Genomic DNA, 25,059 nt, shown 5'->3' on the forward strand with positions numbered 1-25,059 from the left:
GCAGCAAAACACTGAGAATAAACTGAAAAGACAAAAAATACTTTATTGCACTGTGAAAGCAGCATATCATCTTTAATCTGAAACTATAGTTCTCGTACCAAAAATTATCCATTCATCTGGAGTGAAGAAAATATGTAAACTTTCACATAACCCCCACCTAGCTATCAAGATTGTAAAAATACGTAGTGACAATTATCCCCAATCATCCACAAATAGGCCATGGCTACTGCCATAACATACAATTCTAACATTCTTCTAGACTTGGCAATGGCTTAATAATTACTGACATAAAAGTGCTGTCTAAATCATTTTCTAGAAAAGGATCAGTCACAGGTACATCATCCATGATAAAAAAAAAAAAAGTGTCTGTGGCATCCTAAGGCAGTGTTGACGACAGCAGAACTAGGCCATCTGTTGAGAGGGGTCCAAAGCAATGGCACTGTATGTTCTTTAGTTGAGGCTTCTCTGATCTCCATCAAAAGAAAACATACTGTAATCTTCATCTCCATGTCTTTGCCTGGCCCTGACCGGACTATCTCCACCCTGTGTGGTGTTTGACTCTTGCCAGCTCCCCCGCTTTGACTGGGATCTGGAGGAACTGTGGAAAAAGCCCAAACAAATGTTTGAGCAAATTACAAAAGCAAATGTGCTTTTGCAAGATCAGTCCTCACCCTAGCATTATGTGCTGTCAAATTTATAATGTCAACAAGTACAAAGCTGCCTGGATCACATGGAATCAACAGCCTATGTTAAAACAACTAGAATAATGCTTACCACACTTCTTAAGGTCCACACTATATCCAACTCTAGCAGTGATGGAGCAGGGCCATCAGTGAGGTAACTCTTACCTGCTCTTAGGGATGAGGCGGAGTGTGCGGTACAGATCAGCTGTGGATGGCATGCCACTGCCATGCGGCACACCCTTTGGAGTGGAAAAAACAGCATACGTCTGTGATTTGGCCTGCTGGGCTGGAGTGGAGGGTAATCTCCTCATCTCTGGTTCACTGCCTATGGTGGGTAAGAGGCTTTGTAAACTAGCCACAAATACTGTACAGACACCAACCAACAACAAACGAATATACCATGACTAGATACTAGGTGACGCTTAACAGATCATAGTGAGGTTGAAATATAGTGCACCTGCATCACGTTTACAAAACCGATATACATTATATATACAGTATATTCATTCGTAAAAAGAAAATTATACAAAAATGTCAGAAGCAAAGTGACTCATCATCATCATTGCGACTTACGGATTGATAAGGCACTTTGGTTGTCAGACATAGAATGTCTCTTGCAGTCCACAAAAGGAGTCATGTTAAAAAACTGATTCTTCAGCCAAGAGGCACGATCCTCCTCAAAAGACTTTTTCTGTGGAACGCCATAGTGAGAAAGTAATTTCTTCACAATACTCAAATCAACTTCACAAAAATGTTCTTGTGTATTATACACACAACGTTTAATCTGTTGATAAACAAGTAGCAATACCTCATGGCCCAAGCGGATAGCAGCATCTGTAAAGCTCTTTCTCTCCCTCTCAAAGTTTCTCTTCTGCTCTTCAAAGAGCTTCCACTCCTCCTTGAGTCTCTCCTTCTCCTCCAGTGTGTAGCCGTCGTTCAGCATCGCAGCAGTCTCGTCGTCGTATGGAGAAAAGAGCTGTTGCTGCACACAGACACAACCAAGGTGCTTCATAACAGTCAAGTACATTCGGTAGCTGTACAGGAAACCTTATATCTCCTGGTCAAAGCCCTAACCTGTAAGAGCTGCTGCTGGGTCTGGATAAAGTCTTTGCACTGCTGCATCTCCAGTCTCATCCTCTCCATCTCCTCCTCGTGGATCTCTCTAGAGACGAGCTCTTCACCAGCACCCTGCTGAGACTGCACCAAGGACGCTGGGAAACAAACATCATTTTGTGGAATGTGGAGTAACAAAAAGTGCTTCGAGAACATGTGAACGTGCCATATTTGCTCCTTTTCCCTCAATGCGATCCGCGCTGCTGGAGAAGGACAGAGTGCAGTGGTGTACCTTGGCTGTCCAGTCTCTCCATGTGGTTCTTCAGTCTCCTCCACTGCTGGCGGATGCTGTTGGTGAGCTGCTCCCGAGCGTGCTCACACGACTGGTCCAGGGGTTCCCTGCTGGAGTCCCAAGCCATCTCCTCCTCCTTGTCCGAGTAGGCCTGAGAACGGTTCCACAACGCCAGATCATGAAGGTGAACGGATTCTTCCGAGCGTGTCTGCCAGTAGAGCAGCTGCGAGCGTTTACCTGCTCCAGACTGTCCTCGGCTCTGGCTCCCCTGGAGGGTTTCTTGGGGCTCAGGATGGACACCATCTCCTTCTTCATCTGCTGGAGCACTTTCTTCAGCTCGGCGTTCTCCAGCATCAGGGCCCTCTGACGCTCCTCATACTCACTCAGCAGGGACTTGTACATCTCTCCCTCATGTCTGCAATGGGAAGTTTACACAGGTTTATTCCATTTATACTCTGAGTTTTCCTGTGGGTTTGTCCTTGTCTTCTTTGGGGGTCTTAGGTTTGTTTAGATATAGTTCTATGGGCATGTGAACCTGTCTGTGACAATGCTTGTAAAAAGGGCTAAACAAATCAGATTTGATTACGCAAACGTAGAATGTAAGTATATTTTGATCAGTTGGATGAACGGTGAATGGCAAGGATGAAGTAATGTACAGGATGAAGCATTGTACCAACCTGGCCTCCATCTTTCCTGTCTTCCATTGGCTTCTTTTTCCATCAGACCGTCCCAAGTAGTTTAACACATCAATTGCTAGGTGTGGAATAGAAGACAATCCATAAAAGAAGCACATTTCTTTTATCTCTTAACTGACGAGAAGTCATTGAGTGCGACCATTCACACATTTTGTTGAAGATAATGCTGCAAACCTACTTATTTTCTTATCTCTTTTGTCCACCAGTAGCTGGCTTAGGCGTTCCTTAAGCTTGCTCAACTCCCTCTCCTTCCTCTTGGCATTGTGGCTGTACTGAGACGCACGGCTGGTGATGATGGCCTGAAGCTTCTGAACCTGATCCATGTGGTAGATATGGTTTAAAAGGTTTAGAAACGCTACCAGCTAGTGTGTTTGACGTCTTTTTAATTGTAATCCTGAATGGAGTAGTCACAAATGAGCAGTTTTACCTCTTCTTTCTCCGTTTTCAGGCAATTCTGCAAAGTCTTGATTTTGAGCTGTAGCTGCCTCTCTGTCTCGTGTAGTCCAGAATTCTCCCTTCTGGAGAACTCCAACTGATCCTGGAAGCAAATACAGATTAGTACGAAGCCCTGATAAGAGGCAGATATCAGAAACAGTCAATTCACTACATATACAAATAATTTAGCCTAACATTAAATATAAAAACATTGACAAAACATTATATTTAATTAGGGACTGTGCTGAGCTCTAATGGTTGCAGTTCACAGTACTCATTTCAAACGTGAGTTGAGAGAACAGGAGGCAGTGTCTGACAGTGGTGAGAGAGCCCACCTTGAGTCTGCAGTTGCTGATCTGAAGGTGTTCCAGGGTGCCGCTGATCTTGACCTGCTCTGTCTCCAGCTCCTGCAAGCAGAGCTGACTGCGGCGGTGCTTCTGCAGCAGCTCATACATGACATTCAGGGCTGCCACGGTGCTCTGCCGGCCCGTCCCCTCCACTGAGCAGGCATCGTCGCACATCAAAGGGAGGCCCAGTGAGCTCATCTCCTGTGGAATCCAGGTGAAGGGGGTCAGTTTGATCGTTACCAACACATTCTTAATGTCCAAGTGTAAAAGGAAATCTCTTTAAAAGGGTTACAGGCCAGGTTCCAATTAGCAGCTAAAATAGGGAATCAATATAACAATAAGAAAACACATGCACCGTGCATGCAAAGTGTATGCATGATATCTTTAAGAGATGCTCTATAGCAATTAAAGGAAGACTTGCGGTACCTGATTTATGTAGGAGGTGCATTGGGAGACATTATCCTCAGTACAGAAGGCATTCAGGACATTGTAGGAGCTCTTGGACAGCGGCATGGAGGAGTGCATCTCAGGATGGTTGTTCTGCCTCGAGGGGGACATTGTTACCCGAGATATCCTTGAGAGGTCATGGTGTTCTAAACAAAAGGGAAAAGAGAACAATGGTTTCCAGGCGTCTTCTCTTGTCAGCTAGGCTGAAATCATGGCTTTAAAACTAGGACACAAAAAGTGCTATCTAACACATTCTAAATATAGATTTTTTTTACATGAATATTAATCCACAAATCAAGTACCCGAAGTGCATCCATTACCTAAAGACGGCTCCATTATTTCTGTCGTCCACCAGTCTCCCATGTCAACCGAATGTCAGGACAGAGGAGAATTCATCAGGGAAAAATATATACAGCCTCCAGCAGATTGATGGCTTCTTCACTGGGACAAGGTCCTGAAATAGAGCAGCACACTATGACATAAGAGACAAATGCAGGATAATCTGGGTCGATTCTCCACTATCACGGGATTAAACGTCATATGTGGGCCAGTGGTAGACAGAATGGGGATGGGTAGGGGTGTTTAGGTTGGCTGCTAAAATGAAGCAATGGAAATAGCATTTTGTTAAAGCTGGGAAAAGCAATGTTTTCCTGGGCTGAATGGTGTACAGACGATGTATTTTTTCAGAGGATGGTCTTAATGACTTTCTGGTTAAACAAGATGAACAACATTGTACCTTGCCACTCCCACTAAGCACAGGACTGTAATTCACATGTAAGGCCTCTTTAACACATTACATAAAGGGCTGAATATAGACTATACTGTGGGAAAACAGCCAGGACTGCACAGCAGTAAAGGATAGGTTACTAATCCACTTATTCAGACAGCTTGGTTCTTATCTGAACTGACTCTTGGCGCAACTTGTTTTGAAAGGCTACCGCATTGGTAGCCAACATTTTGCGAGTTTAGATATCCAAATGCAACATGATAATATGCTGGAAAACAAGGGTACCTAAGCAGCTAGTTCGCTACAATATCACCATTCTACAACTTTCTTGACCTAATTTACTCCGTCCCAAATACACGTAGCGTTATAGCATATGCATTGTATAAATATACATCCACTTGATAGCCAACTGTTAACTATAGAAGACAACATTAGCCTTGCTTAACCCACATAACTCATGCTGGAACTGGAAAGTAGCTGTTTTGTCGGTGAGCGTTAAGTCAAGCAGTAGGCAGCTACAGTACAGTACTGTAGATTCGATCGAACTAATAGCCTAGTCTTCACGCTACTTACGTTAGCTAGCACAAGCTACTGTATCATGCTTAAAACATTGCTACTCACAAGTGAGTTGATCTCAATTCGATATTACCTCGTTGCAAAGCAGGTTTGCCACTAGACAACTAGCTATAGCTTGTCTTTATGTCGATCCAAGACCACAGTCTTGCGGGCACAGGTTGCTTTGAGTGATGTTTGAAGTCGACCTCTTTCTTGTATGAGAATGAACCTCACGGTCATTGGTGACTGCGTTGTCAAGCAACAAGTATCTGGCCGCTGCATTGGATATGCGCCGTTCACCTTTGGGTTTATGCAAATGAGGTCAGGTGCATTTGCATAAACGTTCCTGACCGGTTGCACACAGAATGAAGGTAATTTAGAGTTTATTCACGTTATTTTAAAGCATATTTTTTACAATTTTGTCTTATGTCATAATACTATAATATGTTTAGTGACATAATGTGTGAGCATAGATTGTTGACATCTTAAATCTGAAGCTGAAGCCGGGACAAAAACTCATTGTTATGGTTATGTAAGATCATGTAAGTTAACACCACAACAATTGCATTAATAACTGTAGTAATAATAATAAAGCGACACTCACCATGATCATAATAGTAACAACATAACATTAAAGTGTGGGGGTGGGGTCAGGGTTCGCAAGTAGGAGTTTTATTCATTCATTTTTATTCATTCATTTTGTCCAGATATAATATCAAATGAATGGCCAGTGTCCAGAAGGCTGACATTTTATCCAGATATTCAGGACATTCAGGACATGCAAATCAAAGGAATGGCCAGTGTCCAGAAGGCTCACATCTTGTCCAGAAGGCACTTTTCACCTTCCATAGAAACTTAAAATCTTATCTGGTATAGCCGTTTTTGGGGGTAATAATTCAAATGGCAATTGCCATTTAAATTGAGGATTGCGATGTTACTTTGCACATTGAATTGCCAATAGAAAAATCCATTATTATTTGAATAAAGAGTTCAAAAACCTGTGGCAATTTATTGAGCTTTCATTTAAATTTGTATTCAAAATAATTCAAACTGAATTAAGGATTGTGTTGTCACTTGCCAATTGAAAAATGCATTTCCATTTCAATAAAGATTTGATACACCACCTAAAAACATTACATAAATTCAATATGTACAGCAAAACGACACAGATGTATTTTATCATTTTTAGTCTCTTCTGTGTTCCCAAATCTCTATGTTCTCCAAATCTATGACGTTCAGTAACCTGGTGGATAGTATCAAAACCATGACATAGGATTAAATACCTTGTGCAATACATAAAATATGTTGTACAAGCATGCATGCGCACATCAGTGCATTATCCATTAGAGCATTACAATTCATCCCAAACAGCTGCAGAGGAAGCAGGATGGAGGCTCCATGTCAGTCTTGTATCGCCCAGAATCAGGATGATCTCTGCACTTTATCATGAAGGTTTTTAGCTGGGACTCAGGTTTCTTGTCCTGCTGGGGATGTTGAAAACAACGGATACACTTTTCAAGGTTTACTGAAGCTTTTAAAATAGTTGATGATAAATATAAGTACCAGCACCAACCTTGATGGTCTCATATGTGTCTTGGATGAGTGCGATGAACAGACTAAGCACCATGTAGATGAATAGGGAGACAAAAGTGTAGATGTAGAGCCTGCTGAACAGCCACACTATACTGCTCTTTGCCCTCATCATCTCAAAGGTGGAGTATATGCCATCCCCATTCATAAGAGAAAACAGGCATTCGATCACCTTGTCAAAGGTCCGGAACTAGGGTTACATTTGTCATTGCAAACGAGAGAGAAAGAGAGATGGTTGTCAAAAATCCACTTGATGGATTGTGAAATGTCATGAATTCAAATAATGAACACAGGAAGTTGATCTACCCCTCACTTTCTCATGGTAAGGTCCCAACACAATCCAGCCACAGAAGCAGTAGCCCAGGTAGATAATGGCAGCACAGCATGAGAAGCGGATCACATTTGGGAAAGATGCCCTCAGGGTCAGGATTAAGATCTGGAGAGGAACAAGGAACTATCCATCAATGTTTTTGTCTTTTTACGCTGTGTGTTATTCCATTTTATACCAGGTGTGTGTTATCTTGCTATTACTGACTATCCATGTATACAAAAGTAGGGTTCAAATCTGATGCACAGATCAACAACACACTCAAATTATATATTTGCCATCAGATATGAATTTGCATAAGGTACATATAAATCCAAACATTGTATTTCTTGTAGAAACCCAGGTAGCGAATTACTCCAATCCAGGTTAGCATTGTGGCTATTCCCAGCACAATACTGCAAACATCATAGATGATTAAATCCTGAAAATAAAAATGAATAAAAACACTTAGTTATTGAGATAAGTGATACCCCATACACTAAAAGTATAACTCAAAATTTTGAGTTTAACCTTGGTCTGTATCGCTATCTTGAGGGCAGAGCCAATAATGGATAGTGTATCACTGATGATGATCATAATATACCAGCCATTGACAAACTGCATTCGATCTGACCAAGACACGGTTTTCCTGTAAAATGTTTGGAAAAAGTGTGTGTACTCCTGAAAATAAAAAAATGCAAAAGATGCAAATAATTACAAATGTAATCAGTAAAACTTGATCGTTGGCATAAATATAATGCTGTTTGAGAAGTGCATGTATTACCGTCTCTATGCAGTGAACGTACTGTATAAAATGGATAACACTGTCTTCCTGACTTACAAACTGGAGTTGAATTCCATTGATCACTGAGCGTGTGCACAAGAGCAGAGAGATGAGGCAGGACAGAATGACGAGGGTATCCAAAAGCAGGACATGGTGATGGTCCTTCCCAGCTGCACAAATCAAACAGAAAAAGACATATCACCAAATTTCCAATATAAGCAGTTTGATTGAAAAAGAAGAACTGTGAACAATCATTATGGATTTCCACTGAGAACTATGGTCAGAAGTGACTGGATGTGTGCCCCCTTCTGGCATTGAGGAGTATATCAAGGACACATTAATGTAGAAAGCGGAGGGTGAATAACTCTCCAAATACCACAGGACTAGTATAATTTAGTACATTTATAGACAAAGCAATGTTTACAAAACAAAAAGTATTGTTACGATAGAAGGCTACTTACAAGTGCCGGCAACAGTCCAGTTCTTACATGCATTGATTTCAACATTATTTTCAAAGTGGATCTTTATTTTTCCACTATGTGCACTGTTGTCAAACATTATCTACAGAGAAATACAACAGAGACCCATAACATTGTCAGAACAAATTGATTTAACATTCAGATTTTGATACATCAACCACGTGGAGAAGTGACTTTTTTATTTTGTTGAATAGCAGGGAGGGTTTCTCTGCATCCTGCCACCCACCATAATTCTGAAGTTGTAACAGTCTGGAAGCTCATGGTGACTCACTGTCTGTAGGTTGATGGCTTTTAGAGTGAGGTAGACTTTTATGGAGACCAACCTGGGACAGAGACAATATTCACTTTCTACAAGGCAATGAATGACTTGAGAGCTGAGGAAGTCATGAATCTACAAATCACCTTTGAAAATCCAGAGAAAAGTTCATGTCATTCCGAAATGTCCACATAGGGTAAATGGTAATACATTCTGTGGAGATAAAAAAAAAAGACAAGTCGTTCTGAAATTGCAAAATGCATAGGTTTCTGTAGTTGTGGCTGGTTGGTCTACTGGGTTTGGATAAAAACAGATACCCAGACTTCCTGTTTTACTGTTGGAGTGAACCACCAATGTGATTATTTTCCATGAGCAGCATGAAACAAATTCCCCATGAATACCACTCATGCTCCAACGCAACATTAAACAGTCTAGAGACTTCCAGCTGTGTGGGTGCTCAGCAGTATATCTGTGTATTTAGGATAAACATTCAGCTGAAGTTTCTCGGGTGAGTAAGACATCTAGAATGGATTACACTATGCATATAATCTATTTTCCACACCAAGACAATTGATATCAGTGCATTGTGTTGTAATGCAGTGACCCTAATTACCTGTCTCAATACATGGATCAAGGTTGAATGTTTCGTTGCCTGGGGAAATGCTTCCATTCTTGTAGAAGTCTTGACAGAGGGACAGAGGGGTGTTCACCCCATCATTCTTCTCATATGCTTGGCTTCCAGGTATCAGGTTTTGCAGATGTGTGTACTAAAGATGACAAGGTGACAGGAAGTATATATTCCATGAAATACAAATCCAATCAATATAAAAAATACGGCATTTAATAAAAAGAAGAAACATCAGGGTACTGAACAATCAACAAAAATAATTACTATAGCAACAGAGTTACGGTGAATCTTTTGAACACTTTCCACTTGTCCACTAATGGTAGGATACTTAATTTCTCTCTCTGCACTCATTTACAGACATGTAGTTTATTCAAGATAACCACGTTTATCACTAAAACACATAATTTCAAGTGATATTCAAGACATACTATACCCTATCAACGATGTGATATATGTGGTCATAGACATCTGCTTTTGTGTAAACTGAATATTTGTCCAATCTTTGGTCCTTGTAGCCTTTCAGGAACAAATGTTTGAATGCCTTCAGGTTTTCCTCCTTGAAGGTAACCATCATCTCATTGCTCAGTCCGAAAGAGACTAACTGTAGAACAAAAGTGTATGTGTGTCAATTTGAATGAAGCTTGACTTGACATAAATCATTTGCAGTTTACAGTATCAAATCAATTCAGATTTTATTTGGATAGCCCTTTTTCCATGGAATGTCACAACAGGCTTCACATACGCCCATAGAACTGCACCTCAACCAACATAAACCCTCAAGGATAGATACAGTATAAAGTTTGATTTGAATCACAGCAGACTAATAGCAAAGATTCAAGCCGTTTACAGTATATCCTACCTGTGCTGTGATGATTGCAATTTTTAGAATCTGTAACGTCAGTTTCCATGGTTTCCGCCCCCTGGCTCTGTATTTCTCACACGGGTTCATAAAGAAGTACTTTAGCCTCCTCCTGAAATCCTCCACTACCTGGCAGTCAGGACTCTGCTTAGCAGTGTTACATTCAGTGTGGCCCTCTGGGCACTGTACCCCTGGCCCTATAGCCGCCAGCGGTTCCACTTCCTCCATCTGTACTTGTGAATCCTTCAAAAGAAGAGAAGCATTTCTGAGAATAAGTCACCTCAAAAAACGAGGAAAGAGAAGGGAAGGTATAGTGGAGTGGTTTATTAGCCTGCTCCCTTGTCAGTCCCATCATGAAAACTTCACCATGTTCATCATTTCCATGATGACCAGAAAACAGGAGGTGGATGAGTCAGTAACATTGTTTTATCATTCACTCAACAAGGATAAAGACAGTGTGATGTCTGGATTTGAGCAGTGATCGTGTGGTGTTCAGCAGTGTTATACAGTATTGTATAAAATAATTAAGTTGGAAGAATTATTCTTTCATTGCTGCTTTCTAGATACAGTCAATTTCTGTGAAAACATGTTCCATGTGTGCTATGAGTAGAATACTTCTAACCATGCAATGCATTCTGATCTTTATCAAACAGGTTAAACCGCATGTATTGACTAACACTTTACAAGATGCTTAGATCTACAGAAAATACTTTGGACTACATTCATGTAAATGAACATAAACCCACTTTGAAAAATATGGATTACAATGCTGCTTCTGTTCAGATACATGTTTATGTACCGCCTTCCACCCATTTAGAAATTAAAATGAAAGTTTATTTTAAATAAATAATTAATATACCAAGTGTAGCTCAACATATGCAACATCATATACTCTGCCAGTCAGTTCTGCCAATTTCCTGTAAATTATCAAGTGTCACTAACATTATCATCAAATGGTGCTCGTAAACCTACCTTCACGACAGCCTCACACAGCAGCTTGTGTAATTGTCGTTGACTTTCACTGTTGTCTGTTAACATCAGGCAGAGCAGTCACAAAAGTGTCAGACTGCTCTTCAGTCACTGTGACAGTCATTCTTGTACTTCCAGTTTTTCCTTAACAAAAATTCCAAAGTGGCACCAATGTTTGTTGTTTTGAGTGATTAATTTTAAATACTGGTATAATTTTTCACCTCATGAAATCACAAAAATATTGGATTCTTATATTATTTTTATCTGAGTAAAATGTACCATAATTTCGAAGTAAAAATTACAACAATTACAAAGATACACTGGATAATGAAAGATGAATATAAGGACAGACACTGCACCACATTATATTCATGCACTATTCACATTTCTAAGATCTTATTGACAACTATTCCCACAACCAATAGTAAGAAAACAAATCTGTAAAAACTAGGAGGTTCAGATTGCCACCATTTGGGGATTGTTACTGTAGTTCTTAATGTCGTTCGATATGTAGTTATACATATATATATATACACACATATCTCTCTGCACCATTTTCTACACCGTACAGTAGCTGCCATGATGTTGCATGTTTAATGCCAGTAAACCAGTCACACATTCTTCTTTTTAAAAACAGTGGAGCAACAACTAAGAATGAGTGTGACGATCAGTCTTTCTGTTCAGTAATGTATACAAATCTGACTTTTAATGCGTAGCGGAGGTGTGTGGTACATACATAAAACTATGCTGTGTAATGACCCATTGTATCCCCCACGCAAATTTTAGGCAAACAAACTGTTACACATGTGTGTGTGTGTGTGTGCTTGTGTGTGTGTGTGAAAGAGAGAGATCGAGAGAAATTGTGGAGCCTCACTGCGAATTATATAATTGGCATGGAGAGATGTCCCTGTGTGGAGTGAGGGAGCGTGAGCGCAAGGGCTGGAAGTTGGCATCTCCTGCACTGCTTGTGCTCTGTGCCCCAGCATCCATGCTAGCAGAGGGCTCAGCCAACAGCTCCTCCGGCAGGGGGGGAGCCCCTGGGTCTCCAGGCCTGGGTAGGCTGGACGAGGCCGTAGATGAGGACACTGTCACGCTGCCCCCTCCCATGGATGAAGAGTCCGCTCGACTTGATGCAGAGGGCAGCTTGAGGGACCCTGTAGCATCTGATGTGGAGTTGCTCCCTTCACCTTCGGGGTGGAATAGCATAGTCGATGGCAGGTTTGATTCATATGACAATGTCCTGGAGAGGTCATTGGACGCCCCTTTCATTGGAAGGTAACCAGATGAGGAACTGGAGGCAGACGCTGAAAGACAGGCGTTGGAAATTATTATTACGTTTATAGTCAGGGTTTCATCCAATATTTTGCAAGTCATAAAAAAATGTCCATGCCAAACAAGTAGTACCTCTCAGAGCTTCTATCCTCTCATTCTTCACTTTCTGCACCTCATCAGTAATCTTGGTGATGATGTGGTTGAGGGAGCGACAGAGTTGGATGGACTCAATGAGGGTGTCCAAGCCCCGGGGGTTCTCAGCCAGGAAGTCCAACAGCATACCCGTCTTCTTTCTCTGCGTGCTCCGACAGTATATCTCTTCTGTATCATCCCGTGTCAGGATCCTGCGGGCCCGTAGGTAGTCAAAGTGGCGATCAGCAATGATCTTGTCGCAGAGGTAGGGCCGCAGCCTGATCAGCACCTGGAAGAGGAGTTTGTGTTGGTTGTTAAACATTTTGCTGTATGTCAACTTATATCTGAAAAGGACTTCTGTTGTAAGAGTGTGGGCTTTCTGGGAATGTAGCTTCTTGGTTACAAGATTTATACATCATTATTTTGTGCCTGTTATTAGCTATGAATCATTGACACTGACAATGAGAAAGAAAAGTAGGCCTACTTCATCCAACGAAAAAACACTAAAGCAATGGAAACTAATGTATTTACAGGATAAAGTTAGCATAATTGGTAAAGGGTGTGGTGAGCTACTTTCACTTCTCAATTTATAAAACAAATATTCTATCACAATAACCCCATGTAACATGTATACGTTGACAACAGTTGGCATTCATTTAATTACTTACTTCCTTTTTAATTTCGGACATTTCATCCTCTGTCAGGGGAGGAGTATCCATATCTACTGTACCCTACCTACTTACGTATCAGATTCGTTTTCCGAGCATGTACCGCACTCTCAATATATCATCAAACTATTTTTTTTACACAAACAGTACACTCTCCAAACTAAAGATGTCTAATCAGTTTCGTCTCTTTCAGATGTACTTGTTAAAATGCGGATACGCCAATATCAACGTTTTGTCTTTAGTTAAACAGGCTCTGGTTTTGTTCAAATACGGAACCGTTGGACTTACTTCCTGATTCCACAAAGAGTTTACGTAAGTCCGCAAACTATGACACGTTTCAGTTCATGATTCATTCCCAACATTCACAAGTCATTGCAGCAAGCTTTCCAAAGTTGACAATAAATGTAGCCCTATCAGTTTTTTCACACTATTGCAAATTTTCAAACTATGTTGTTTTTAGTGCAATAGAATCATGCACCTAAACATTTTAGTTTAAAGTTTATTGACAATGTAATAAGCAGGGGGCGTTGTTAGACCATTTTTACTGGGGCACGTGCCACAGTATAAATCTGCTGTGCCCCAGTAAAATCAAAAGTTTGAGTTTTAATAATTTACTTTATTCGTAAGTGCATTAATTTAGATTGATAATCCCGGAAAAAATTAACACAGTATCCCAATCAACGCTTGAAAAATCAAAGCAGTTTAACCGAAAACACAAACCGATGCCTGCAGAATTCCATGTCAGCGCGCTCTTCTGAGCTTGCCAAATAGCCACTGCAGCACGCACACTGAAGTCCAGGTGTTGCACACAAGTCAGAATTGAGAAAGGCTAAGAAAACATTACAAAACTAAATAAAGTTTCTAAATGATAGGCCTACCGATCATCATATTTTGAGTAAAACATAAAAACTATATTACACGAAGCTCAAAACAACTGTAGGCCCTATTTGCGCTCAAATGAATTTGCACACTTGCATTAAATATTGATGCCCCTGCCGAAGTACTTGCGTCCCTGAACTGTTGTATAGTGGGTTAAGCAAGGGGAGTTTCTATAGGCTATAGTTCATTGTGCGCAGCAAGCTTGAAAAAAAAAGGATATGAATAGGGGCCTGTGACCCAGTAGGCCTAGAGTTTTATGTCTAACAACGCCTCTGGTAACAAGCATGCTATGAGTATCAATTGAATGCACACTGCTGTTTGAACACACAAGCAATAGAGTATTGATTAAAAAAAATACGAACAAAATACATACAAGGTGAACTGAATGAGACATTCCAGAGAACAGTAAAAAAAAGCCTTCTTGATTTTCAATTGTCTTGAATCACGGTATTACAGGTAGTCATTGACAATTTCCACTCCCCGGGGTGATTGTCATGGTATCAGGTGTCAAGATATGAGCTGCTCTCTCTGTTTCCCAACCTCTGTAATTGAATATAATACCAGGATGAAACCCTGGGTAATGACACGTTACATAACAACCTTTTTGAATCCCCCCATTAAACACTAGATTGACCAAACAATGTGGAATGGGTGCCGCAGCAACATGAGAGCAGGGAATCCCCTTAGTCTTGCCAAATACTTTTGATGAGGGTGCAGCAATATTTCTAACTGGGATCATACGAAATGACAATCTGGCAGAGATTATGTTTGACTGTGTTTGGCTTAGTCATTTTGATCTGTTAAACCAGAGACATGTCAAACTGAAGTTCTTGACCAGTTGGGAATGTCACACAAAAGAATTATACGCACTGATTCGTGAGTAATTGAAAGTACTCAACATTGCAATATGTTATCTTTGAAGTTGGCCGGGTTATGTTAGTGATGTAAAACCTAGGGTCATGTCATTAGGATGTAATAAAAACAAATGTTCCTTTGTGTATGGAAGTGGTGGGCTTATACCATCCCCTAGACTTTGCCAATCCAGCCACCTGTTGCCTTCACTGTTTCCATTACCTAACATGGTTCTGCAAATTCTTCTCTAGTGCATCTTTAAGGGAAAACGCTTCACTCCAAACCACAAAAAGTCAGCGATTTCCAGGTATAGAGGATTATAAGTAACAAATAGAGCATATTAAGTCTGCTATTCAGCTGTCTGTGCTGGCATGACTCTTGGGGCCCATGGTAAACCAGAGACAAAAGTAATGTCAACCAAAACAAACTTACCTATTCATGCAAGTCATCCTAAATCAAAGGAAACCGTAAATGGGTGGAAATCCTTTTGGGCAATACATTCTCTTCTTTCATGTTAGTAAAACAGTTCTTTTATGTGGTCTCTCCATAAAACAACCACATAGTTCTTAAATATAATATTATTTCAGGCCTTTAGAAAACAGTAAATTATCTCTTTGTTTCTTTCCCTAATCCAGATTTTCTCTTTCTTATTGAACAAAGAAATCCATGGTCGGCAACGTTTCGTATAGTTTCATATTCCACAACTACATTTTGTTTAAAGATATTCTGGTTAAACAAAAATCCACCCACTGATTGAACAAATATATGTAACACCCAAATAGTATAGAATCTAGTTTAGATTCACATACACATTTTTACCACAGGCTATATGAGCAACACTAACTTGGTGCCATAGCAAGCTGCTATTGAAATGTTCATCTTTTGTTTTAATATTTACATAATACCAGTGTTCTAATGGTTTTAGATTCTCATCTTGGCCATACATTTTTTTGGCCGTCACACAACGTGCAGTGGCAATTCTAGACTTTTTTGACTGGGGTAGCCAAAGAGGAGCCCTGATTCATTCAAGGGTTGCATGAGGTTAACGCAACATCCATAATAACAGAACTAGGCGCATAAAGATGCGCCTAGTAAAATGGCCAAGAGTTAACATAATACTTTTGCTCACTGCACTAGGCTACAGGGTGGATACTAAATGTATTTTTTTTATTTTGAATGACTGCAATTACATTCCTGGCATAGTTTGAAACAGTCAGCTGTAGACACACGTCAGTTCTCTGTCAGTTTTGGCAAGGCTATAAAACAGGAGAGGGGGACACCCTAGTATAGTACTCGAGCTAATAAAAGACAAGATCTTTTAGTTTACCAGAAAGTACGTTCGCGTCAGATAAGGTTTACTTTAAAGCAGCATCTACGTAAGAATGTTGGTCTTGTTTCTAACTTTTTGCGCGAGTTTAAATTTGGTGAGATATTTTGCTAGTTCTCTTATGGTGCGAGTTTTTTTTTTTTTTTTGACTTTTTGCTGACTGTCCTTTTTATATTAATGAATGTCTGAAGACCAATGTCTGGAGTCCATTAACCGTTCAAAATAATCAGTCGGATATTTTTTCTTATTTTAGGTTTCGTCCTCCTGCCCTGCTCGGTGTTCATGTCTCCGTGGTTCCCCCAGGTGTGCTCTCGGTGTCAGCGTTGTGCGAGACGATTGTGGCTGCTGCAAAGTTTGCGCGCGCCAGCTCAATGAAGACTGTAGCCATGCGGCAGCATGCGACCATACCAAGGGACTGGAGTGCAACTTCGGTTCTGGTCGGGGCGCAGTTAAAGGCATATGTCGAGGTGTGACACTGTATTAATTGTATAGGATGTATTGCAAAACTCCTAGGTTTAAAAATATCTAGGTTTAATGTGTACAAGTTGCTATCTATTAATGAAAAGGTGGGTTTTAACTGTGTTCAAACGTCCGAATCGTTTATTAATTTAGCTGTAATCTAACTACACTATTAACTGCCCTGATGTTTATGATTAAGCATTGTATTTGATTTTATTCAGGGATGATTTTAGGGTGATACTTTTGGGCATGGCAGTCAGGCATTTGTTTGTTAATACAGGTTTGTGGTCTGCCCAACATTAATTCTACACTGAACACACATGCTTATTTTCTTTTCTTTCCAAAAGCAAAATCCACGGGAAGGCCCTGTGAGTATGACAATAAAATCTACCAGAATGGGGAGATTTTCCGTCCAAACTGCAAGCACCAGTGTACATGTATAGATGGTGCCGTGGGGTGCAGTTCCCTTTGCCCTCTGGAGCTAGCCTTGCCCAAACTGGGCTGTAGCAAACCTAGGCTGGTGAAGGTGGCTGGTCACTGCTGTCAGAAGCTGGTCTGCCCTGAGGAAAGCAAAGCAGCAGGATCTGTGATCAAGAAGCTAAAAATGGCACATGAACATTCTGAAGATGACCTCACCATCAGGAATGAATTGGTGTCTAGAGTCAGAGGAGGTGGACTCAAGTCATTGCCTGGTAAATGGCTCCTTCAGTCCAAACAAATGCAACAGATATTCAGTGTTATGATGTAAAGCCACACTAATTGCTAGAGCATAGTGTTCAGACTGTCAACGGATAGTAAAGTATTCAACATAATCTTTTTGCCAACGTTTTTGTAATACCAAATCAATATTGATGTGTCATCTTGCCACCAAATCCCTCCTTCTCCTAGTTTTTAAGAGTCAGCCAAAGCGTCGCCTGTCATCAAGGAGGAAGTGTGTGCCACAAACCACTGCTTGGTCCCCTTGCTCCAAGTCCTGTGGCCCTGGGGTATCCTTCAGACTCACCAACAATAATAATCAGTGCAAGCTGTTAAAAGAGACTCGTCTCTGTGAAGTCCACCCATGCTTTCAGCCTACAGCTTCAAGCTTGAAGGTAGGCTGTGTACCACAGAAAGAAATTACAAAATAATCAGATTTGACTATCCATTTCTTCTTACATTACATACATAAATTGAAACTATCATGTGTACCACAATTCATATCATTTTCCATCCATACTGCCTTTTCCTGACAATGTTTAATAATATTATTCTTGTTCTTCCCAAATCAACAGCGCGGTAAGAAGTGTAGTGCCATGGAAAAGGCTAGCCTGCCTGTAAAGTTCACCTACGCAGGCTGCCGCAGCTTGAAGATGTTCCGTCCCAGGTACTGTGGGTCTTGTCTGGATGGCCACTGCTGCAGACCCAAGAAGACCCAGACGGTGCCAATCCGCTTCAGCTGTGACGATGGACAGACCTTCAGCAAGAACGTCATGATAATCCAGTCTTGCAAGTGTGACATCAGCTGCTCCCGCAGCAGCACAGAACCATCCGTTGTCTTCAGATTTTTTAATGGTGTCCACAAGCTCCTTGATTAATGGCATAAGGTAGAGAAGTGTGTAAGGGTGTATGGTTGTGTGTGTGTGTGTGTAATCGAAATCAAGGATTTTATGTGCACTAATGGTGGAGATATTAGAGATGATAGTTTCTGTGCTTCATCCCTAAAGACATTGCTTCATAGAATTGGAGCTTAATTAGTTGCTTCGTTATGAAGCATTCTGTTATGTAATATTAAAAGACCATACATGCCAAGTTATTCCCAAATTTTTGTATGCATGCTCCTGATTTTATGTAATAAAAGTGTATATTTAAAAATACATAAAGGAAACATTGTTAACTAACTTTCCTTTATGGCAGCTATAAATTCAGATATTATAGATCTACTAATATTTTTTATAATGTTGGTGTTACTGAGTTGTTGTATATTGGATATTTTATGTCATACTGGAAAATTAAGCTTTTTGTAAAATACTACTGTAAATAGTTGGATTAAATTGTGAATTACGATGAGATTGTCTACTGCACCAAGAGTTTATTTAATATCCAGCAAAAAAAATCTTTATCCGGCCTACGTGACTGCGCAGTTTGCCCACTAGTCGGGGTCATACGACCCTGTTTTCTTGACCAGAGACTCAACGTGAGAAATGTACTTGATGGCTGTTTACGTTGATATATTATGATAATTATTTTGTCTACATACCCTATTTCACTTGATAGCTGATAAGTAAATAGGCATATTTTTTACTGTCGAGTCGGTGCCATTTCTTTCGAGAGTTTACGCTAGAGACCAACATAAAGTCTATGGTGACCAGCAGTTGCAGCAGTCAGTAAGCCTACCAGTAAACGAAGTATAGCTGACAGAATAGTGTGCAGCTCAGAGAGGATCACCGTAGAAACATGACGCCTGGATTATGGGAAACATCACGTTAGGAAATATAGAATACGAATGTTATTTAACCAACGAGTGAACGTAAAGCACGGTTGGCACTTCCATGTAGCCTCTTTTGGAAGATTTTGCTGGTCAACGTATTGAAATGATCTATTTTCGTAATGGCGAGGGTTCTGTTTTCACGGGCCTGGATGAAGAAGTCCTTCTATTTACAGGTAATATAAAGGATTTGTATAGATTTGACGCATTTTACATGTGCTTCATGTGCTTCAGCTAGAGATAAATAAAGAACAGTCTGCAGTTTAGAATGGGGCTCCAAGTCGGACTACAGTACTCTCATCGTGCAACCACTGACAGCAGTGTCAGCAATTGGAGAATAATTAGACTATTCGGTCGGTAGACAAGTCTGCGTTGTTGATGCGCGGTTTTACACGTTAGTCCGGTAGTGAATCGAGATCCTGTATTATTCCACCCACAGCTGTGCCTGTCAAAATACGACTAGCCTAGCCTATAACGTGTTAAATGTTTTTGTTCGTATTTTCTTGCAAAGACTAGTTAATCCTATGGGTTGAAAAGGACCCGGGTTATTGCCTACTGCGCCCCCTTTAAGTTTAAACTGAGTGGGTATGAAAAATGGGTTAAACTGGATTCATTCAGTGATCAGAAACGTGCGGATTTGAGAATATAGCCTACTAGTGTGGGTCAGGCTGACAACAGTCTAGTCCGTTTTGGGATTCCTGCAAGACTACTGTGAGATATTTGAGTTATATGTGTATTGACAGTGTTTACTACAGTTGGCTACTGTTTCATCAGTCCTCATCCATCTCTGCAGGACTGTAGGCTACTTTTCCCTCCAACTGCCTGGCCTACTTTTGTCAGTGTACCTCTAAAGTGTTCTGCAGCAGATGTATGATAAAAGGGAAATAGGATAATTTTATACATAGGCTAATGTCCTACATGTCTGCTTTTTGAAAGCTTATTGAGAGAAACATGGAGAAGAATTAAGGATGGTCAGCAGTCTCTGAGGTAGCCTAATTTAGAGGGCTGTCATGAATTCTAACAGCCTGAATTGAAGTGATGTCACACCAGACACACGAAATGGCTGAACAAATAAGAATGTATTTTTAGTGTTCCAGCAGAAAGCTGTTGAGTTGTAAAAATGCTTCATTCCTCTTCTCACGTGGCAACACCTTATCTGGCCCCTAAAATCACATGCTGAAACGAAAACTATGAGCTGCCTACTCTGTTGCACATTGAGGTTTATTAATTAAAAGTTACACATATTTAGAGAGTGTGTTTGACATTTGACGATCTGTTACCTTCAAGTATGAAACATAGGCCTACCTGTTCACTTTGTGGTAGAGTAATTGCAACAATGTTGCTATTATGTTGAGGTATTTCACACAACATGTCTGGCATGTTATGTCTGACATTCATAACACCAACCTAGTTCTTTTTGATTTGTGCGGAGAAGGTTTTGGCCTGTAAGGTGATCGCGTCAGAGTCCCCTAGATCTTCCTGACCTGACTGCTGAGAAACATCAAAGGTTTTCCAACACTTTGTTTGACTTCCTAACTCCCCCATTTCCTCAAGTAAACCCACTGAGTTGCTTTCTGGAGTCCAGTTATGTTGGGGGGGAAAGACAAGGCTGGGCTTATATCACATTCATATTTCAGTACAGAGTAGGTGAGGTGTGTGTGTGTGTGTTTGTGTGTGTGTGTGTGTGTGTGTGTGTGTGTGTGTGTGTGTGTGTGTGTGTGTGTGTGTGTGTGTGTGTGTGTGTGTGTGTGTGTGTGTGTGTGTGTGTGTGTGTGTGACTAGCAGATGGTAAGATATGTATATAGATAGTAGAAGGCAAATATGTTTCTAATTAAGTTGCAGTATCTGATGAAACTCTGAACTCTTCTCTGAAGACCTCAATACATATAACTGCCTGTCAGCAGTAAAGGCTAGATGATGTTGACCTATAAACTTACTGTAGGGCCTACATCAGATAGCCAAGGAAGCTAGTTTGTTTTAGTAGCATGACACAACTTCCATACAAATAGAGCATATACAGACGAGTCAATATTACACTGTCCCATTAAACAGTAGGACTGCAATAGAAATATTGTGCAGTCACTTGTACCAGTGTCAAACTTGCTGACAAGACTAACACCACGATTCAAACACTCTCACAAAGTACTCTGTCACACAAACAGTTGTAGCAGCTATGTTTCTATTTACAGTATACATTAGCATACTCGCTAGGGGACATAACTAACACTGTAACACCTTCAGCTAGCGAGGGTAGATATCTATCTGCTCTGATCCCTCACAGTACATGAAAAATGCTAGGCTGGGTTGAGACTTGTCGATGAACTTATACCACAAGGCTTGTACTCTTCACACCACAACAACGGATTTAAATCCTAACCTAGATCTGATGTCTAGATTAGACGTTGCGAAGACCTTTTGAAGCCACATAGTCAGAAGTATCAATTTTGTGCCTGTGCTTTGCCTTCAGGAGTAGGTTAGAGTTCAGACCCACAAGGTCACCATGCAGTCTGCTGTCGTCATGTGAGACCTCGTTCTCAGAACTAACTAACTAACATTCTCGGTAGTCTTAAAGAAGAGGCATGGGTTGAAATGTAATTGATTTCAAGCATGGCTCCCAGTTTTCAATTGCATTACCTGACATGTTGCCTTAACACTGTTTTATGGCTCAAAAGGCTATTGAAAACTTGAGGGAATTATCAATACATTATCACTCAGTCATGGTGGTAGGGAGCTAAGCTGCTGTCAGATGGGTCACATGGAGAAGGGTGTATTCGGAAGGGATCATTATTACAACAGTGATTGACCTGGTCACCCTGACAACAGGGTTTGGGATGTTTGTGCAGTGATGTCAAATACAGTGTCCTGTTCGAGGTCCATTAATTACAGAGAAATACCTTCAGTAGACAGCTGAGACTCATGAGAAATGTGTTCATTTAAAGGGATGAGCAAGAGCCGGACTGTTTGACTGAAAAACGCTTTGCTCTGTTTGACCCTTGCAGGCTCGCATCTCCTTTGTGAGAGTGAAGTACCTGTTCCTCACCTGGCTGACGGTGTTCGTGGGGAGCTGGGTGATTTATGTGCAATACTCCACATATAAAGAGCTGTGTAGAGGACATGAGTGCAAGAATGCTATTGTGAGTATGCATGTGTCTTTGTCTCCAGGAGAACCTCCTTTGTCATTGCTCACTAGAGGCAGAAGTTCAAGAATGGTTCCTATAATGGATGCATTCTTGTTGCTCTCAACACATGTGATTCGATTAGTCTAGAATTTGAAAATAGAGCGAGTGAGCCAAACCCAGACATTTATATAAGTTATATGTTTGCAAGCATACTCAACTGTAATACTTGTCAAAGACAGTAGACATTAGCATACTCACTAGGGGAGATTGAAGACATGCAGTTTGACCTGCTGTGGCAACCAGTTAGGACTCAGCGTTGCCACCTGCTGTCCATATTATGTCACGTGCAAGATTCGCCAGCAATTGTCTTTCATATAGATATGTGTTATGTGGAATAAAACCACACTACACAGTAGGGAGAGAGGCCTCCACTAATGCACCTGTACCTTTCACTCAGTGTGACAAATACAAGAAGGGGATCATCGATGGCTCGGCCTGCAGCAGTCTGTGTGACAAAGACACCCTGTACCTGGGCAGGTGTCTCTCCACCACACCCAACAACCAGGTAACACACCACGTCGCCCTGCCTCAGAGAAGAGGCCCTCAACGCGTCAATGTCATCTCACTAGGTATGTTTATGAGGCGTTTGTGCTCTCTGTCGGAGGGCAGGTGTACACAGGGGGCTGGGGGGAGCTGGACGGGGTGATTCGCTGCCAGCTGGGGGAGGTGGTGCCCTACGAGCTAGGGGAGGAGCTAGAGCCCAGGAGGGAGGCGCCGGTCTTTGACACGCCCACTCGAGGCACATCTGTGGAGAAGTTCCGCGAAATGGTCTTCAACCACCTAAAGGTACGGTAGCGCTTTATAACCCAACGCATGTCACTTTACACCTCTGGTTCAAATCATTCATATACTAGCATCTTTAGCATCTTTCCCTACTAGCCTCTTCCTTTACTCCTTGCACCTGCAGTCCAAACTGGGTGAACAGGCCAACCTGGCCAGTCTGGTGAGCCACATCCTGTTGGTGGCTGACGGCAACAAGGACGGCCGCGTGTCTCTGCCGGAGGCTCGCTCGGCATGGGCTCTCCTCCAGATGGACGAGGTGCTGCTGGGCCTGCTGCTGCAGGAGCGAGGCCACACCCCGCGGCTGCTGGGCTTCTGCGGGGACCTGTACATGACCGAGAGGGTCCCCTACGGCCCCCTGTACGGCCTGGCCCTGCCCTGGCCCCTGGAGGCCTGGGTGCCGGCCGGGGCCCGCCGCAGCATGGACCAGTGGGGCACGCCCTCCTGGCCCCGCAAGGCCAAGATCTCCATGGGCCTGCTGGAGCTGGTGGAGGACGTCTTCCACGGGACCTACGGCAGCTTCCTCATGTGCGACCTCAGCGCCGCCCACTTCGGCTACACCGACCACTACGAACTCCGCCTGACTGACCCGAGGGCCGTCATGCCCGAGGACGTGTTCAGAAGGTCGATGCGAGCCCTGCGCTGCGAGGCGGACTCCGACTGCCTGTTGGGGGCGGACTGCCGGTCGTCGTGTGACATGGCGGAGCGGCGCTGCAGGGAAGAACCCCTGCAGCCCAACCTGGCCAAGGCGTGCAGGGCTCTGACGGACTACCTCCTGCGGGGGGCGCCCTCCGACCTGAGGGAGGAGCTGGAGAGGCAGCTGGACGTCTGCATGGCGCTCCAAGGCTCGGCCAGCCAGATGAACATGGAGCACTCGCTCATACTGAACAACCTCAAGGCCTTGCTGTGGAAACAGATCTCCCACACCAAGGACTCATGATGGTGAGAGCTGGGACTGACACTGTGGCATAGGAAAGAGTAGATACTAACCTCACTTTGACAAAGTGATTCATATAAACTAACCACTATGGGATTCTTCATAGAAACTCAGTGTTATTTTTTCCTTAGTTTTACAAGAAAATGTAATATATTGTTATGCGATTCATTTTCAGGATGCTGGAAGAAAGATATATATTTCACGCATTGGATTGACTCCTCAATCCTGTGTAGTCGTATAAACATCTTAATTGTACATTACATGACTTCACGTAATCTGATCTCAGTATTAAGTTTTTTTTGTTTGTTTTTTACCGCTGGACATTTTCCTTTTCACTTAGTAACACACTGTGCTGCATTTAAAAAAGAGTTCATTTGGTTCCCATGCACATTTTCCACAAGGGACATTTGTAATTTTCCACTGATACTTCGTAGCATTAAACTCATACTGAATGGTGCCATAAGAGATCATGCTGAAATGTAGACCTTATAGAAACTTTTGTATTAATGTTTATCACTTTTGAAGGTACTGCTTGCCGTTTTTATTTGACATCTTTACCGTTACGTCCTTTCGAGCGCTACATCTGGAGTATGAAGTGTGAATTCTGAAGGAACTGAATGTAAAGGCTGCTGTTGAGGCTTGAATTGCAATCTTGATACATTGTTTACCTTGAAGTTTGAACCAGCATGATTTGCACAATAAAAACACCTACCACTCACCAGTGATCACTCAGAGCTTGCCTGTTCTGTGAACCTTTGATATTGAGAAACTTTTTTAGTCTTTATAATAGTTTTACTATTGGCATGCGTTTATCCTAATAGTTCAGGTCTTACATGTTAATATATATTGTTTACCATTTTTAGTTTTCACTATCAAAATGGCCCCTCTGACATTGAGGCCTCAAGAAACTTTGCAGTAGATGTTTTATGTTCATTATGAGACCTATTTCTTGTCTTTTGTTACTCTCGCTTCACTCAGCTGACTAATAAAGCTGTGGAAATTTC

General features: G+C 41.7%; 5 protein-coding genes across 12 annotated transcripts; 2 read left to right on the forward strand and 3 right to left on the reverse strand.

Annotated features, from left to right (window-relative positions):
• Positions 1–23: 23 nt before the first annotated feature.
• On the reverse strand, positions 24–5,495 carry ssx2ipa (synovial sarcoma, X breakpoint 2 interacting protein a). 6 transcript variants are annotated; one of them, XM_062480662.1, is made up of 14 exons: positions 5,329–5,495; positions 4,255–4,406; positions 3,932–4,098; positions 3,494–3,706; positions 3,151–3,261; positions 2,902–3,037; positions 2,706–2,781; positions 2,266–2,443; positions 2,029–2,179; positions 1,758–1,894; positions 1,492–1,665; positions 1,257–1,374; positions 849–1,008; positions 24–598 (listed from the first exon to the last, which is right to left on the reverse strand). In XM_062480662.1, the coding sequence occupies exons 2-14, from the start codon at positions 4,313–4,315 to the stop codon at positions 451–453; spliced, it is 1,830 nt and encodes a 609-aa protein (XP_062336646.1). In that variant the 5' UTR covers positions 4,316–4,406; positions 5,329–5,495; the 3' UTR covers positions 24–450. The 6 variants fall into 6 exon arrangements, 5 of the variants coding, with proteins under 5 accessions (XP_062336646.1, XP_062336647.1, XP_062336645.1 ...); XM_062480663.1 differs by having other exon boundaries at positions 4,273–4,406; positions 5,301–5,495; XM_062480661.1 differs by having other exon boundaries at positions 5,301–5,495.
• A 734-nt stretch (positions 5,496–6,229) lies between these two features.
• On the reverse strand, positions 6,230–11,228 carry LOC134036430 (mucolipin-3-like). Of its 3 annotated transcripts, none has more exons than XM_062481385.1 (13): positions 11,106–11,228; positions 10,138–10,370; positions 9,712–9,879; positions 9,264–9,417; positions 8,797–8,863; positions 8,621–8,717; positions 8,377–8,476; positions 7,973–8,085; positions 7,663–7,812; positions 7,472–7,573; positions 7,138–7,260; positions 6,808–7,014; positions 6,230–6,718 (listed from the first exon to the last, which is right to left on the reverse strand). In XM_062481385.1, exons 1-13 carry the CDS (start codon positions 11,173–11,175, stop codon positions 6,593–6,595), a joined length of 1,710 nt encoding a protein of 569 aa, XP_062337369.1. In that variant the 5' UTR covers positions 11,176–11,228; the 3' UTR covers positions 6,230–6,592. The 3 variants fall into 3 exon arrangements, with proteins under 3 accessions (XP_062337369.1, XP_062337368.1, XP_062337367.1); XM_062481384.1 differs by having other exon boundaries at positions 6,230–6,715; positions 10,138–10,380; positions 11,110–11,213; XM_062481383.1 differs by having other exon boundaries at positions 10,138–10,380; positions 11,110–11,213.
• A 743-nt stretch (positions 11,229–11,971) lies between these two features.
• Positions 11,972–13,529, reverse strand: bcl10 (BCL10 immune signaling adaptor). Its single transcript, XM_062481387.1, has 3 exons — positions 13,179–13,529; positions 12,511–12,799; positions 11,972–12,410 (listed from the first exon to the last, which is right to left on the reverse strand). The coding sequence occupies exons 1-3, from the start codon at positions 13,227–13,229 to the stop codon at positions 11,977–11,979; spliced, it is 774 nt and encodes a 257-aa protein (XP_062337371.1). The 5' UTR covers positions 13,230–13,529; the 3' UTR covers positions 11,972–11,976.
• A 2,666-nt stretch (positions 13,530–16,195) lies between these two features.
• LOC134036431 (CCN family member 1-like) lies at positions 16,196–18,594 on the forward strand. The gene is made up of 5 exons (XM_062481386.1): positions 16,196–16,333; positions 16,490–16,703; positions 17,043–17,387; positions 17,584–17,786; positions 17,967–18,594. The coding sequence occupies exons 1-5, from the start codon at positions 16,292–16,294 to the stop codon at positions 18,267–18,269; spliced, it is 1,107 nt and encodes a 368-aa protein (XP_062337370.1). The 5' UTR covers positions 16,196–16,291; the 3' UTR covers positions 18,270–18,594.
• A 238-nt stretch (positions 18,595–18,832) lies between these two features.
• On the forward strand, positions 18,833–24,919 carry dipk1aa (divergent protein kinase domain 1Aa). Its single transcript, XM_062480867.1, has 5 exons — positions 18,833–19,335; positions 22,159–22,293; positions 22,736–22,843; positions 22,948–23,124; positions 23,246–24,919. The coding sequence occupies exons 1-5, from the start codon at positions 19,282–19,284 to the stop codon at positions 24,056–24,058; spliced, it is 1,287 nt and encodes a 428-aa protein (XP_062336851.1). The 5' UTR covers positions 18,833–19,281; the 3' UTR covers positions 24,059–24,919.
• Positions 24,920–25,059: the final 140 nt, after the last annotated feature.

This window comes from Osmerus eperlanus, chromosome 16, assembly GCF_963692335.1.
Source record: "Osmerus eperlanus chromosome 16, fOsmEpe2.1, whole genome shotgun sequence".
Lineage (NCBI taxonomy): Eukaryota > Metazoa > Chordata > Actinopteri > Osmeriformes > Osmeridae > Osmerus > Osmerus eperlanus.